Source organism: Dryobates pubescens, chromosome 8 (genome assembly GCF_014839835.1).
Source record: "Dryobates pubescens isolate bDryPub1 chromosome 8, bDryPub1.pri, whole genome shotgun sequence".
Lineage (NCBI taxonomy): Eukaryota > Metazoa > Chordata > Aves > Piciformes > Picidae > Dryobates > Dryobates pubescens.
Window position 1 is genome coordinate 10,840,527 of NC_071619.1, and position 13,951 is coordinate 10,854,477.

The 13,951-nt window shown below is 44.9% G+C and overlaps 1 protein-coding gene across 5 annotated transcripts in view; it reads left to right on the forward strand.

Annotated features, from left to right (window-relative positions):
• SH3PXD2A (SH3 and PX domains 2A) overlaps positions 1 to 13,951 on the forward strand; it is a 261,000-nt gene that overhangs the window by 231,432 nt on the left and 15,617 nt on the right. For 2 of the 5 annotated variants that reach the window (XM_054163352.1, XM_054163349.1), the window contains one exon: positions 3,296 to 3,379. The exons of the other annotated variants lie outside the window; for them this stretch is intronic. In XM_054163352.1, coding sequence (XP_054019327.1) covers positions 3,296 to 3,379 — 84 coding nt within the window. The remainder of the gene's footprint in view (positions 1 to 3,295; positions 3,380 to 13,951) is intronic. 5 annotated transcript variants of the gene reach the window in all.

The window sequence follows — 13,951 nt, forward strand, 5'->3', positions numbered from 1 at the left end:
GCCCTAGCCTGTAGAGTTCCTACAACTTTGAGTGACTCCTGGAGATACATACTTCCTGCAACTGCGCAATTGGTACTCTGCCTACTTTGAAAGGGTGGAAACACTGTTGTGGGGAGCGTTCTGTATCAGCCTCTTGGCCCTCTCTGTTTGCAGTGGCTGTGGAACAAGTCCACAAGCCTGGCAGATGTAGATGTCTGCCCTGCTGTGGTAGGTCCTTGTAAAGATAAGGAGGTGCTGAATGCAACTTATTTACAATGCTGCCTCTGTATAGCAGTAATATTTCCATGTGTCTCTGTTTAAGTATTCTGCTCCCTGAGAAAGGCAAAGTTTTCTCTCTGCATCTGAGCCTGCACAACATCTTTTGTCAGGATGAGAGTAGGCAGTTGGCTGCTACCTGGGCCTGTGTTTAGACCAAAGCCATCCTGCAAGGCTTGGCAAACATTCAGAAAGCAATTTAAAGAAACATTTGCTGCCACAGGAGCTATTAAAGTAAACATCTTTTAAAATGGTCACTGGAAATGTTTAGATAATTTGTTGATAGATAACTTTTCTGGTCACTGTGGTATGACCAAGTCCAAGTCTGAGAGCAAATGGTAAGTTCAGTATTGTTGACAAAAAAACACCTGACTGATACAAAAACATCATTGTGATACATAAAAGGACTATCACAGCTGCAGTGTGGTGGATATGTGGGACCCACTGTGTTCAAGAGGTTCTTCTGGGTGACTGAATCCTCCAAACTCCTGGTGTGATCACAAAGCTGTGGGTGACTGCCCAGTGTTAACACCTGAAGCAGCTTTCTATGCCTTCCATGCCCCTTCTTCCTGCAAGTTCAAGAACTTTGATTTTCTCCCTTCTTGTATAGAAATCTCCTAGTGCAGGGAGCCTTATTGTGAACTTCTTTATCTTCTCTTTCTGCTATGATCTGTAGTGTGCGTGCAACTGGCAGCCTAACGTTCTGTTGATTTGGAAGAAGCCTCCTGGTTAAGCCAATTGCAAAGAAAAACACTACCTAATGAGTAAAGACAGCTCACTTTCTGTGCTACCATGGGCTTCCAAGAGGATCACTCATTTCTGTTAGCAATCTATAAACTTGAAATCCAGTTCCTCTGAAAATTTGTCATGGTGCTTTGGCCCACACAGGATCAAAGGGAAGTACAGAGTACCAGAAACTAGATGTGTCTAGTTCATGTGTCTGATCAACACCACTCACCACACCTGCACTAGGGTGACATGGGAAGTAAGCCAAGGACAATTTCAGGAGAATGAGTTGGTCTTATTTAAGCCCCTGACAGAGGGCAAAAAGGCAAAAGCCCCTATGAGGAGTAGCTATTATTCTTATTTGTTCAGCTAATCATTCCCCAATCAAATAACTTTGCTGTGCCTGATTGTCTACAGAACATAGTTGTAAAAAACCAATGGTGTTTGCTGTCATAAGGGTATGTTCCCCAAATGAGTGCTCCTAAGCAGAATTGGTTGTTCATGATGATAGCATTTATGAACAGCTTCCCTGCATCACTAGCAAAACAACTTTTGTATTCACACCCTAATGATAGCTGAAGAGAAACAGTTTGCATTGTTGTATGGCAGCACCAAGCAGTGCCCTTGCAGTAGTTGCCAAACTCATGTGGAAGCACTTGAATGGCAAGAGGGAAGTGTGTGTTTTTCCTGTGATAGTCAAATGCTTCATGTCTCATTCACACCTTCTCAAACAGAAGGAACTGAGTACAGATCTCCCGATGTGATCTCTAATACAAGTGGTGTCCTCTGTGTACAGCTGCTCTCACAATGCCATTTCCCTAGGTGTCTTCTCTTTGTTTATATTAGAAGTGTAAATTATTGTTTCAGTGTGTAACTAATTCTCAGTTCAGCCTGTTAGCTTCTTGAGCCTGCTCAATAATTGCAAGGTTAGATTTTTTTCCTTGTAATTGGCACATTAGAAGTTAGGATCATAAGAATTAGCTGTGGCAGTGATTGTGAATCACTTCTCACAAGCACAGAGACATCAGACACTTTTGACTTGGGTTCTGTTTCTGAGTGCTGTTCTTACAAGTGAACTCCCATAAAAGAAGCTTCCTCCCCCTTCTCTCCTCTTTCTTCCCCCCTGCTTCTCTCCTCTTTCTTCCCCCCCGCTTCTCTCCTCTTTCTTCCCCCCCCACTTCTCTCCTCTTTCTTCCCCCCCCACTTCTCTCCTCTTTCTTCCCCCCCGCTTCTCTCCTCTTTCTTCCCCCCCGCTTCTCTCCTCTTTCTTCCCCCCCGCTTCTCTCCTCTTTCTTCCCCCCCGCTTCTCTCCTCTTTCTTCCCCCCCCTTCTCTCCTCTTTCTTCCCCCCGCTTCTCTCCTCTTTCTTCCCCCCCGCTTCTCTCCTCTTTCTTCCCCCCCCTTCTCTCCTCTTTTTCCCCCCCCACTTCTCTCCTCTTTTTCCCCCCCCGCTTCTCTCCTCTTTCTTCCCCCCCGCTTCTCTCCTCTTTCTTCCCCCCCCTTCTCTCCTCTTTTCCCCCCCCACTTCTCTCCTCTTTCTTCCCCCCCGCTTCTCTCCTCTTTCTCCCCCCCCCTTATCTCCTCTTTTTCCCCCCCCTCTTCTCTCCTCTTTCTTCCCCCCCACTTCTCTCCCCTTTCTTCCCCCCCCTTCTCTCCTCTTTCTTCCCCCCCTTCTCTCCTCTTTTTCCCCCCCTTCTTCTCTCCTCTTTCTTCCCCCCCACTTCTCTCCCCTTTCTCCCCCCCCCTTCTCTCCTCTTTCTTCCCCCCCTTCTCTCCTCTTTTCCCCCCCTTTCTTCCCCCCCTCTTCTCTCCTCTTTCTTCCCCCCCACTTCTCTCCTCTTTCCCCCCCCCCTGGATTTTGTTTATAGTCTGATGATTTGCTTAGGAAAAAATAGAGCCCTGATTGGTTTGATGTCATATGCAGTAGACTAAATTCTCCAAAGATAATGCAGCCTGACTAGGAGAGAGAACAACAGTGATGTAGATCTCTCCTGCCACTGCAGCCTTCTTGGGCAAGTTGTCTTCAGTTGTGCAGCTTGATTTGTGGTGTGTGTATGCTTTTGGTTTGGTTTGGGTTTCTTAAGGAAAGACAGTAGTGGCGATTTGTGACCATTCATGCTGCTCAGGCTCAAGAAGCTAACTTGTTCCACTCTACTATGTAAACTAAATCAAAATGTCTACATCTCACTTAACTCATTCCTGCTAACAAGGCCAGTGCTTGTAAATACCATGTTTTATTTTGATTCCTCACCCTGCCATCACTATTTTTTTTCTTTTTCTTTTTGTTGTTTGTTTCCATCCATGTTCCAAACTAGTTTCTAAGCGACGCAAGGCTCACCTGAGGCGCCTGGACCGGCGATGGACACTGGGCGGGATAGTCAACAGGCAGCAGAGTCGAGGTGAATTAATAGCTTCCTATGGCACTAAGCCCTAAGGGTGCACCAAAAGCAATGCTGCAGCTTCAGCTGTTGTGTGCCGGGGTCTGCAGCTTTGGCACTCTGGTAAGAGAGGCTGAAGCTCTGGAGATCAGATGTGGAGCCGGTATATGACAGCTTGAGGGTGTCTTGGAGACAGGATTAGGCACACCAAGAGCTGGAGGCTAATAACCAAGGGTAACTCTGCAGTCTGACTCCTTGTGCTGCCTGGAGAAGCTCACATCTGTTGTGTTTTAACTTTGGGCATATTTGTACTCAGTCTTTACTAAGGACAAGTGATACTTTTGGGGCTGTTAAAATGAGAAGAATGCCAAAAAGGTGTGGTCAGAGATGTATATGCTGGAAAAGTACTTGGTATGGAAAGATGAGAATCAGTCCACTTTCAGTCTCCTCTCTTCCTTGCAGTCTTGGTACCAAAGATGGCCTTCTTCAGAACTTTTGAGAGCTTTTAGTGTCAGTCCTAGGTGTTTAAAATACCACTACTAGTCACTAAATGTCACTACTAGTAGCATTTTGGGGTGGGTGGGTGGGTGGGTTGGTTGGTTGATTTGCTAGACAAGGAGCATGGCAGGGGTGAGGGGAACACCTTGTGTTCTGAAGCTGTATGAATGAAGTCTGAGGATAAACTCTTCAAATCCAAGCATTTCTCCAGTGCATGTGAATCATCTTTCTTAGAGTGAAGGTATCCCTTTCTATCCCTTTTCCCTTTTCTTTCAAGATTGTCCAGTAAAAAGGAAGGCAGTGGGGACAAGCACCATTTGCACCTCTATGTACATTTCAGGCAATCCTTACTAAGGGAGTGTAACCAAATGTAAGCACAAGAGAATCTTCCCAGTTGATGAAAAAGAAGAAATGCACTTCTCAAGTAGCAAATTTATCTTCTGGGTTTTCATGGCTGGTCTATGTATGTGTGCTTGTGAAGCACATACAACTTTTCAGTGACCTTTTACCTTTGCCTCCAAGTATTTCTGAGGAAACCAAAATGACGAAAGGACCGTTTTTCTTACTGTAACTTGACCAAAAAACTCCTCATAAACGCACATGCTGGCTTCTGAAAAAGGACTTATGCTTATTTCTGCACCCCAGCTGTTTGGGAGGTACTTCATGGCAATTTAAGTATCAGAATTTCTGGGAATCAGTCTTCTAAACAATGTAATTACTGGTGTAATTAAATATATCCTTTCATATTCATACAGTATTGCAAACAAAGCTCCATAAAATATTGACTGCATGATCAGTCTCTTAACATAATTGACTGGTAAGGCTCAAGTTCTGTTCCCATGTTTTTCCTCTTGCACTTTTATGCCTACTGTCTGTGCACATCTTCTCCAGACCTGTCTTCTCGCCACTGTCACAGCATCTTCCCTAGCACAGACTCTATTGATTCATAACAATTTCTTCCCTATTAGGCCCAAACAGTTCTGGGGGTTTGGGTTGTGTTGGATAACACATGGTTTCTCTCAGACTAAATCCTGGAGCTTGAGGTTAGCACAAACTTCAGGATCTCAAGGTTTGGGGCACCCTCCATGACCGAGCTGCTTCTATAAGCTCTCTTCGATGTTTCAGCCACAGCTAGCCAGAATGGATAAAAATGACTGAGTTAGTGTCATCTGAAATAGTGGGTTACAGAGTTCTTACAAGAGCAGGCTCATTGGAAGTAAAGAAAGTTATCTGAATACTCAGGGACAGGTTGGAGACTTTATCTGGCATAGCTGTAGCCTATGTAGACATCTGCATCTTCCAAACTGCAGTTCTTGAAAGTATGTGGCTCTCTTGGATGTCCAGCCTGCTGTTCTCTTAACAGATCACAGTTTATGTGAGGTCAGGAGAGATTCTTTCTCCTTTCCTTCCCTCCCATTCTAGTCCAAAAGACTTCTAACAAGGCCAAATTTGGGTGGGTTTGCACTGAAATGACAGAATCCATGAAGTGTACACATGCACCCCCTGCCAACCTTCAAGTCCCTCCTCCAAAAGCACAGAACAACTAGAGCTGCTCAAACAAGAGGTTGCCAGAATTGTTCAACACAGGCAAAACAGCTTCCCCTCCCCCACTTGGCTTCTTTCTTGGAAATAAATTCAATTAAAGATTTTGGCTGAAATTCTACCCACCCAGCAATATTCTGCTGTTGGAAGGGTTAGCTCTCAGAGTTCACTAGAGTTTAAAAGCAAGCTGTAAAGGATGCTTCCTTCTTTATTTATGCTTGGGTACCACTAATAAGCATTTTTGCCAATTAAGTCTATGATAATCACTTAAAAGCCAGAACTGAAGGAATTAAATGTTTTGAGGGCCAGGGTTTTCTAAGTGACTTGGATATTAAAATCAGTGGGGAAGCCTGAGTGCAGAAGGGAAGGGTGTTTGCATCTCTGTTACAGACAGCCCAACAGAGGAGTATTACCAGGAGTAACCTATGGCTTGTTGATTTCTACCTCTTCTAAAGCCATTTCACAGAATCGCCAAGGTTGGAAGAGACCTCAAAGATCATCAAGTCCAACCTGTCACCACAGACCCCATGACTAGACCATGGCACCAAGTGCCACGTCCAATCCCCTCTTGAACACCTCCAGGGATGGTGACTCCACCACCTCCCTGGGCAGCACATTCCAGTGACGAATGACTCTCTCAGTGAAGAACTTTCTCCTCACCTCAAGCCTAAACTTCCCCTGGCACAGCTTGAGGCTGTGTCCTCTTGTTCTGGTGCTGGTTGTTTGAGAGAAGTGACCAACTCCCTTCTGGCTACTACCACCCTTCAGGTAGTTGTAGACAGCAATAAGTCTCCCCTGAGCCTCCTCTTCTCCAGGCTAAACAATCCCAGCTCCCTCAGCCTCTCCTCATAGGGCTTGTGCTCAAGGCCTCTCACCAGCCTTGTGGTCCTTCTCTGGACACATTCAAGTGTCTCAATGTCCTTCCTAAACTGAGGGGCCCAGAACTGGATACAGTACTCAAGGTGTGGCCTAACCAATGCAGAGTACAGGGGCACAATGACTTCCCTGCTCCTGCTGGCCACACTATTCTTGATGCAGGCCAGGATGCCATTTGCTTTCTTGGCCACCTGGGCACACTGCTGGCTCATATTTAGGCGACTGTCAATCAGCACCCCCAGGTCCCTTTCTGTTTGGCAGCTCTCTAGCCTGTAGCTCTGCATGGGGTTGTTGTGGGCAAAGTGTGGCACCCGGCACTTGGATTTGTTGAATGCCTTCCTGTTGGACTCTGCCCATCTTTCCAGTTGGTTGAGAAGAGATTAAGCCCCCCTGAACATCAGATATTTGGGAGCAATGTTGATGGGGCTGTGAAAAAAACCATGAAAGACAAATTATTGAATCTCATGGTAAATGCTTCTTTTAAAAAGCTGGGGGAAAAAAATATCTGCAAAGAGAACAGCTGTAGTCTGTTTTTACAAAGAGAAACAGATGACATTTGTTGCTGAACCCCTCTTTAAAATGGTCCATGGTGTGCCCAAATCTGAGAGATTATGTTGGTTTGTGTTTCTTATGTAGCTGCAGAGCTTGTTTTCTAAAAAAAAAAAAGCATTTTAAAATGTGGGAACATTTTCTAAGCATTTCTCTGTATGTTTCCAACTCCAATGCCATGAGTATGGATTGTGAGGAAGGGCCTAAATCTTTGTAGTTCTCCTCACTTTCCTGACGCTTGTTCGACCTGCAAGCTGCAGAATTCATGCTGTCTTATCCCAGTTAAAATGCTAATTCTGCACATGCATTTATTTGGAACTTCCCCTGGAAGAGGACTTGGGACTGTTTACAGGCTGGTTTCATGAGAAGTCACTTGTTCTACACAGTTTGGAAAAAACCAGGGGGTTTACATGCCTGTTTTATATGCCAAATGTCTGACAGAAGTTATTGCTGCTCTGGTATCGTGCCCAGCACTTTCAATTGGAGCTGTTACAATGCAGGAAAGTATTTTAAAGTTATTCATATCAAAATATAGTGATATAGGGCTGAATTTCTGCCATGAGCCTATTATTTAAGAGTAGTTGCTAGCATGAGAAAAGCTATAGTGAAAGAGTTAAAATCAGAACTTGGAAGCTTGAAGTCTTCCTGCTGCTTGCTTAACTTACAGAGAGAGGGAGCTTGATAGGAAGAGATGGATGGGCCATAGAGGGATGTCAGCTGTGTAACCCAATGGCTTTGATACTTTAACCCCATCTTCTAGCCTAGGTAGGTTATTCTACAGCCTGTTTTGTAGCTGTGGAGAGAGCCCTTGATCAGTAATGGTAATCCAGCCTACTCGATGTGCTTGTGCACATCCTTTCCTGCATCCCACCAGAGCTGTTCTGCCCTCTTAGGCAGCCCCGCTCATTGCCCGCTTCTCATTTTGTTGTCACTCTTTTTCTGTGCTTGTTCGTGATGCTGGTGAGATGTTTGTCACTCACAACACAAGGCTGCTTTGCTGTGCTAAATCAAACCAGCACAGCCGCTTCAGACTTAGCTTGTTCATTCTTCTTTCTTTTTTATTCGTGTTTCCCCCCGCTCCTCTGTGCTCCAAGGAAAGTAGTAAATGTTTATTGCCCTTTGCTGGTTGAAGAAAGAGCATGTGCAGTACAGAAGTGTCAGAAGAAATGCCATTATTTTGTTCTTTACTATCTTTTGCTCTTACTTTAAAAAAAAAAAAAAAAAAAAGAGGGGAGGAGGAGAGGGACAAAGGCTGGAGAGCTTCTGTCTGCAGATGAACACATCTGATAACTGTGGATGCTCATTGTCTCTGCTGAATATTTAGACAAGTAAAACAAAGCCCGTGTTGAATTAATGCATTGCTTTCTGGAACAGCGAGACTTTTTCCAAAGCTGGTCTGACAAAATGTTGGGGGGGGTGGAGTGGAGGAGTGGGGGAGGGAGAGTGCAGACTGCTGACTGAGGGGAAAGTATTTTGAAAGAAAATTCTTCTGTGGTTTGGAAGATGGAGGTTTGGGGCTGTTGCGTTTTGCTGAGAAATCATTAATTGGCTAATTCCTAGCCCAGCTCCTCCCTGTCCTCACCCCTACCATCAAACAAGGATTGGGGTCACAGAAAGGTGGGGATGTGTACAAGGACCAGCTGAGCAAAGGAAATTACTCCCTTACTTGGCTGGCTCACGAAGTGGTGCAGATAACCACGGCATTTATTTATGGAGGCAGAGAAGGGCAAACTTAAAAAATATAGGTGAAGTAGAGGTATGCAAAATGGAGCACTCAGAACTTGGAAGCAGAAGGGTTATGAGTGCTGGCCGCTTGCCTGGGAGAGATGAGACTGATTTTGCAGGGCTGGAAATGTGCGTGGTATTTTAGCTGCTTAAAGGTGAGGCTCCTGCCCCACATAGTTTGCAGCCTAAACAAAGAGAAGCAGATCTCTGCTTCAAAGAAACTGGGCAAAGTGGCAATTTGACATGCATCTCATTATGACCAAAAGGTTTTTCACAATGGAAAGGGATATTTAGTTGGTGTTCTTAAAAGCTTTTAGAAAAGAACTAAAGCTAAGCTTGTTTGGCAAAGCAGGAAGCTGGGGTAGGTAAGGCTTATTTTAGGAAGGATTTGAGAGTTTCAGGTTATTTGATACCACAGAGGAGGGAACGTACTCAGGTTGAGCAGGTATCATAAGAGAGACATGGGGCTGAGTGGGAAAAGATTAAAGGATTTGGAAGAGTGAGAAATCCAAAGGGAGCAAAACACATGAGGTATAGTAGGATATTAAAGCAAGGCACAGCACACAGGCTTGAAAATCCAAGATGGGACAACAGAATTTGATGTATACTTGGTAGGACTCTGGCTGAAGTAAGAGAGTGATACTGTGCCAAGGTTGTAGTGGCTGTACAAAAGAAGCTGAAGGGCCAGTTCAGGGCTCTAGCTGTGAGGAGCAGCAGTGACAGAGTATTTTTAAGATGGTGGGGAAAGGAACTGTTACCTTGGTGACAGACTTTGAAGAATCTGAGATGAGCAGGGCTAAGGGAATCAGGAAGATTGAATAAGGAATATTTGGAAAGTGACTGCTGAAGCTCTGTGTTACAACTCAAGCAGCAAAACTGTAGATCTGCTTTTCTTGACCTCACAGTAAGACAGCCAGAGAAGGAACCAAGTTGCCTTCTCAATACATCTCATAACTTTTAGGTCTAGAATATATGTGCATGAGCACATGGTGTGAAATATGAAATTCTGGTTTGACAGGTGGGATTGGAGGAACCTCACAGGCTGTCGAGTTCTGTGTCCTATTCTGTCAGATGATTAGGTACAGTTTCTTCAGGAAAGGATGTGGCTTCAACTTAGCTTTTCTGAGGTTCTCCCTGTGGGAGAGGTGTCTGAAGAGGTCACTTGATATGAAAAATACCATGCCCAAAGCCCCTGTACACTGCACTGGTCCACTGTACTGTGTCCAATTCTGGGCCCCTCAGCTTAGGAAGGAGGTTGACTTGCTGGAACGTGTCCAGGGAAGGGCAACAAAGTTGGTGAGGGGTTTGGAACACAAGTCCTATGAGGAAAGACTGAGGGAGCTGGGATTGCTTAGCCTGGAGAAAAGGAGACTCAGGGGTGACCTTACCATTCTCTACAACTACCTGAAGGGAGTTTGTAGACAGACGGATGTTGGTCTCTTCTCCCAGGCAGCCAGTACCAGAACAAGAGGGCACAGTCTCAGGCTGGCCCAGGGGAGGTTTAGGTTGGATGTTAGGAAGAAGTTCTATGCAGAGAGTGATTGCCCATTGGAATGGGCTGCCTGGGGAGGTGGTGGAGTCGCCGTCATTGGAGGTTTTCAGAAGGAGACTTAATGGGGTGCTTAGTGCCGTGGGTTAGTTGTTTAGGTGGTGTTGGATTGGTTGATGGGGTTGGACACAATGATCTTGAAGATCTCTTCCAACCTGGTTTATTCTGTTCTAAAGCCTAAAAAATTTTGAGATTCCCATTTTACTAGTAGACATAAATACAGCAGGTGAAATGGAAGAACACCTGTTTGGGTATATGCTGTTTAAGGGAGCATGATGGAATGAGTAAGCCTGCTGGCTCTTTAATCACAAGCTGGCAATCTGACACAAAAGGAGAAAAGCACAAAGCATTGTTGCCATGGTCTGCCATTATGTTCATGAGATTTATTTCTGGAGGAAATCTTCTAAATCTTCCAAAAATTTAACAAGTGAAATGTAGCATCCCTCCTTTTTCTGCAGGATGTTGTGTCATAGCCGTGGAGCAGACTGGGAAAGGCAGAAGAAGTATTTCTGTCCCCACCACAATATGACCACAAAGGTGACTTTTTAGTACTTGAAGAGCATTGCTAAGTTGCCTACGAGTCTGAGCAGTCATGGAAAGGCATTAAATGTCTGTGGCTTGTGAAGGAGTGAGCCATTAACTCTCTAATACCACTAGCTTCCTTCTAGGTCTATTGAATGCAGCACAGTTGCATACACCTGGACAAAACACATACTATACAAATTGTACAGGAGAAGTGAAGGCTCCAAGGAGACCTTATTATGGCCTTCCAATATCTGAAGGGGGCCTACAAGAAATCTGGTGAGAGCCTTTTTGGGGCATCAGATGGTGATAGGACTAGGGGGAAGTGGATCCAGGCTAGAGGAGGGGAGATTTAGATTAGACATCAGGAAGAAGCTCTTCATCATGACGATGGTGAGACACTGGAAGAGGTCAGGCTGGATGTGTTCTTGGCAGCCTGATACAGTGGAGAGCGTCCCTGCCCATGGAAGGGGTTTGGAGCTAGATGATCCATGGGGTCCTTTCCAACCCTATAAATTCTGGGATTCCGTGAACTCAAATTATTTGACCTGTATATCTGCACAACTCCCAGCTGGAGTGCAGCAGCCTGTGCTACACCTGTTGGGGGGAAATCTCTTTGCACTGTTGTAGGCTGTTACAAAGACAAAGGAACTGCCCTGTGCTGTCCACATCATTTTCCCAGTGATCCACCAGGATATTCCTCTATACTTTTGCCCCAAGCCTTTACTGTCTCTGTCTCTTTGGGAGCCTTTAGGCAGAACCACAGTAAAACAGAAGCCTCACATTCTTGGAGGAGGAAAAAAAGGAGAAGAAATATTTGATAGCAAAGTAAGTTTTCAGAATAATTAGTGGAGTGAGCATCAAGGTACCAGGGTGTCTGGGGGGGTGTGCTGGTGATGGGCACAGCATAGTTACAAGTGGGTGATACGAGTTGGGTAGACTGAACAGTGCAGAAATTAATGTTGTACATGTTTTAAATAGTGTTTGTGTCTGGGGAGGAGGGAGAATGAGCCATAGTAATCCTCCCCTTCCAAACTAAGTAGGATTAGAGTTGGACAATGCACAATGTGACAGAACTGTACCATAGCTCTTTACCAAACAGGCTTTGCACATTTATGCAAACACCTTAGGTGTTCAAGAGGAGATTGGACATGGCACTTGGTGCCATGGTCTAGTCATGAGGTCTGTGGAGACAGGTTGGACTTGATGATCCTCGAGGTCTCTTCCAACCTTAGTTATACTGTGATAGTGTGATACTGTGATATGCGTGCCTTGTTCAGATGCAAGGCACTACTATTGCAACTGAATTTCCAATAGAGCTATCTCCTTCAGTTGAGCTGGGGGAGATATCTGCAAATTAGAGGTGAAGAAACAAAACTTATGTTGGCCACCTTCATCTTGAAGCAGGGTAGGACTCTCATCCCAAAGTGCAGCTTTTTAGCTGCCACGTGTGCTTTGTAACATGTAAGTAAAGTTTATTCTGCCCACTTGACCTCAACAGTAAGGTTGATGTAACAGAAGCTGTAGCTGGGGAATACAAATTATACTTTTGTTTGCATTTTTTTCCTTTTGGTAATTGCTGAGGCAAAACCTAATGAAACAAAATTAAACACTTTTGTACTCTCTGTAGACCTGGGCATACAACTGTGATGGTAGGCCTGAGATGGTTCACTGGCTTGTTTTATACATACCATTGCCTGTCACAGTATCTGAATCAATCTTGGTATCATTCATGAAGTGTCAAACATCTTCTCTCAAAGACTTTTCAATAGGAATCTGATACACTGAATCAGTCCTCTTAAGGGATACATCCACTGAAAGCTCCACTGCTCCCTTCAGCAAATCTTGATTTATACAGAACATCTACTGGCTTGAGACAGTCTTTGAGAAACAAAAGCAATTGCTCTTTGTTTGCAAGGGGGCCCGCATCTCCAGAATACCAAGTTGCAAACTTCATGTATGTTTGTGGTATCCCCTGCTCCACTGAAAGAAGCCAAATGTATAATCTTGGAAATGGCTGTAATTTTTGCTGTGAAAGCACTTTGCAAGGGGAAACTGTAGCAGTGGATTCCTGGTTTTGAAACGTAGCTATAAAAATAGAAATGCTGAACAAAAATGTTGTTCTTTTCTAAGTGAATTTCTGTAACGCTTTTGGTTGTCTTGCTTCATGGGAAATTTTTTTCTCTCCCTCCTACTTTCAGTCAGTCTCTTTTTTTTCCTCCCCTCCTCTATACATGGAGGAGTCACCCGAAGGGTTGTCCTTTCAAAGAGTAGTCCTGGGTTGAAAGCCACAGGGCTGCAGATGTAAGCAGCAGAGGTGCTCGGTGACAGAATGAGGCAGTGGCAGTTCAGAAAAGCCTTATGCATGCATCCCAGTGTCATGGTATCTGGTCTGGGGTTTCATCCTCCTTAGCAAGCTGATGTTTAAGTTTCTAGAGTGGGACAATGTCTCTGTTTTTTTGCAGGCAGTGACAACTAAGGCATGTGCAAAGTAGTAAGGTGAGAGCAGCAACAGGCAAAGGGGTAATCTCAGTACTGGGGGCAGAATGCTGCTCAAAAGCAGAGGCTCTTCTCAGTAAATTTAAGTAACTCTCCTAGCTGGGAATGTAGCTTCCCCATGTAGCTGGCAGCCACTTTTTCAATGCTCCAGCTCAACTGTATGGCTTTCTACCCTGCCCTCTGCAGAAGGGAGGTCACATCCCTGGAGAGTGAGAACACTCTGCCCAGCAAGCAGAGCAAGTGCTGCTGCTTATGTGGAGGAAAAATAAGATTGAAAGAGAAGCTTCTGTTGTAGCCGTAGTGGCAAGGGTGAAGTCTGATAGCCCGGGTTACAAAGCATCTTTGATATTGTGGAGAGACAAAGCAGGGCCTTTTTCCAGTGCTCAGAAAACACATGGCTTAGCTTTTAATTACTGTCCTAGAAACATCCCTGAAAATGTCTGAAGCAATGTGTATCAGGGCAGTGCAGCTCTGTGTGCCTGAACTTTCCCTTGGCCCTCTCTCCTGAAGAATGCAATCTAGCAGTTCAGGGATCTTCTGCAGTTCAGTTTAGTGCTTGGAGCTTTGCATGCAGTGGAAACTGGGCATGCAACACTTCTAGCAGCAGTCCCTTGAAAGAGAGGAAAATAAGTCCATCTTTATGGCACAGAGCAGAAACCCAGCTATGAAAACCATCCTGTGACATTGGAGCTGGGTTTCATTTGTCAGGTCCCACCTTATAGTAGAGTATTTCTGTGGGGAAGGTGTCATATCCTGATGGTGCAAATTACAAACTAGCTGGAATTTCTTGCTAGTAATAAAGCAGTTAAAGCAGCTCTCTTAGGGGAGAGCAG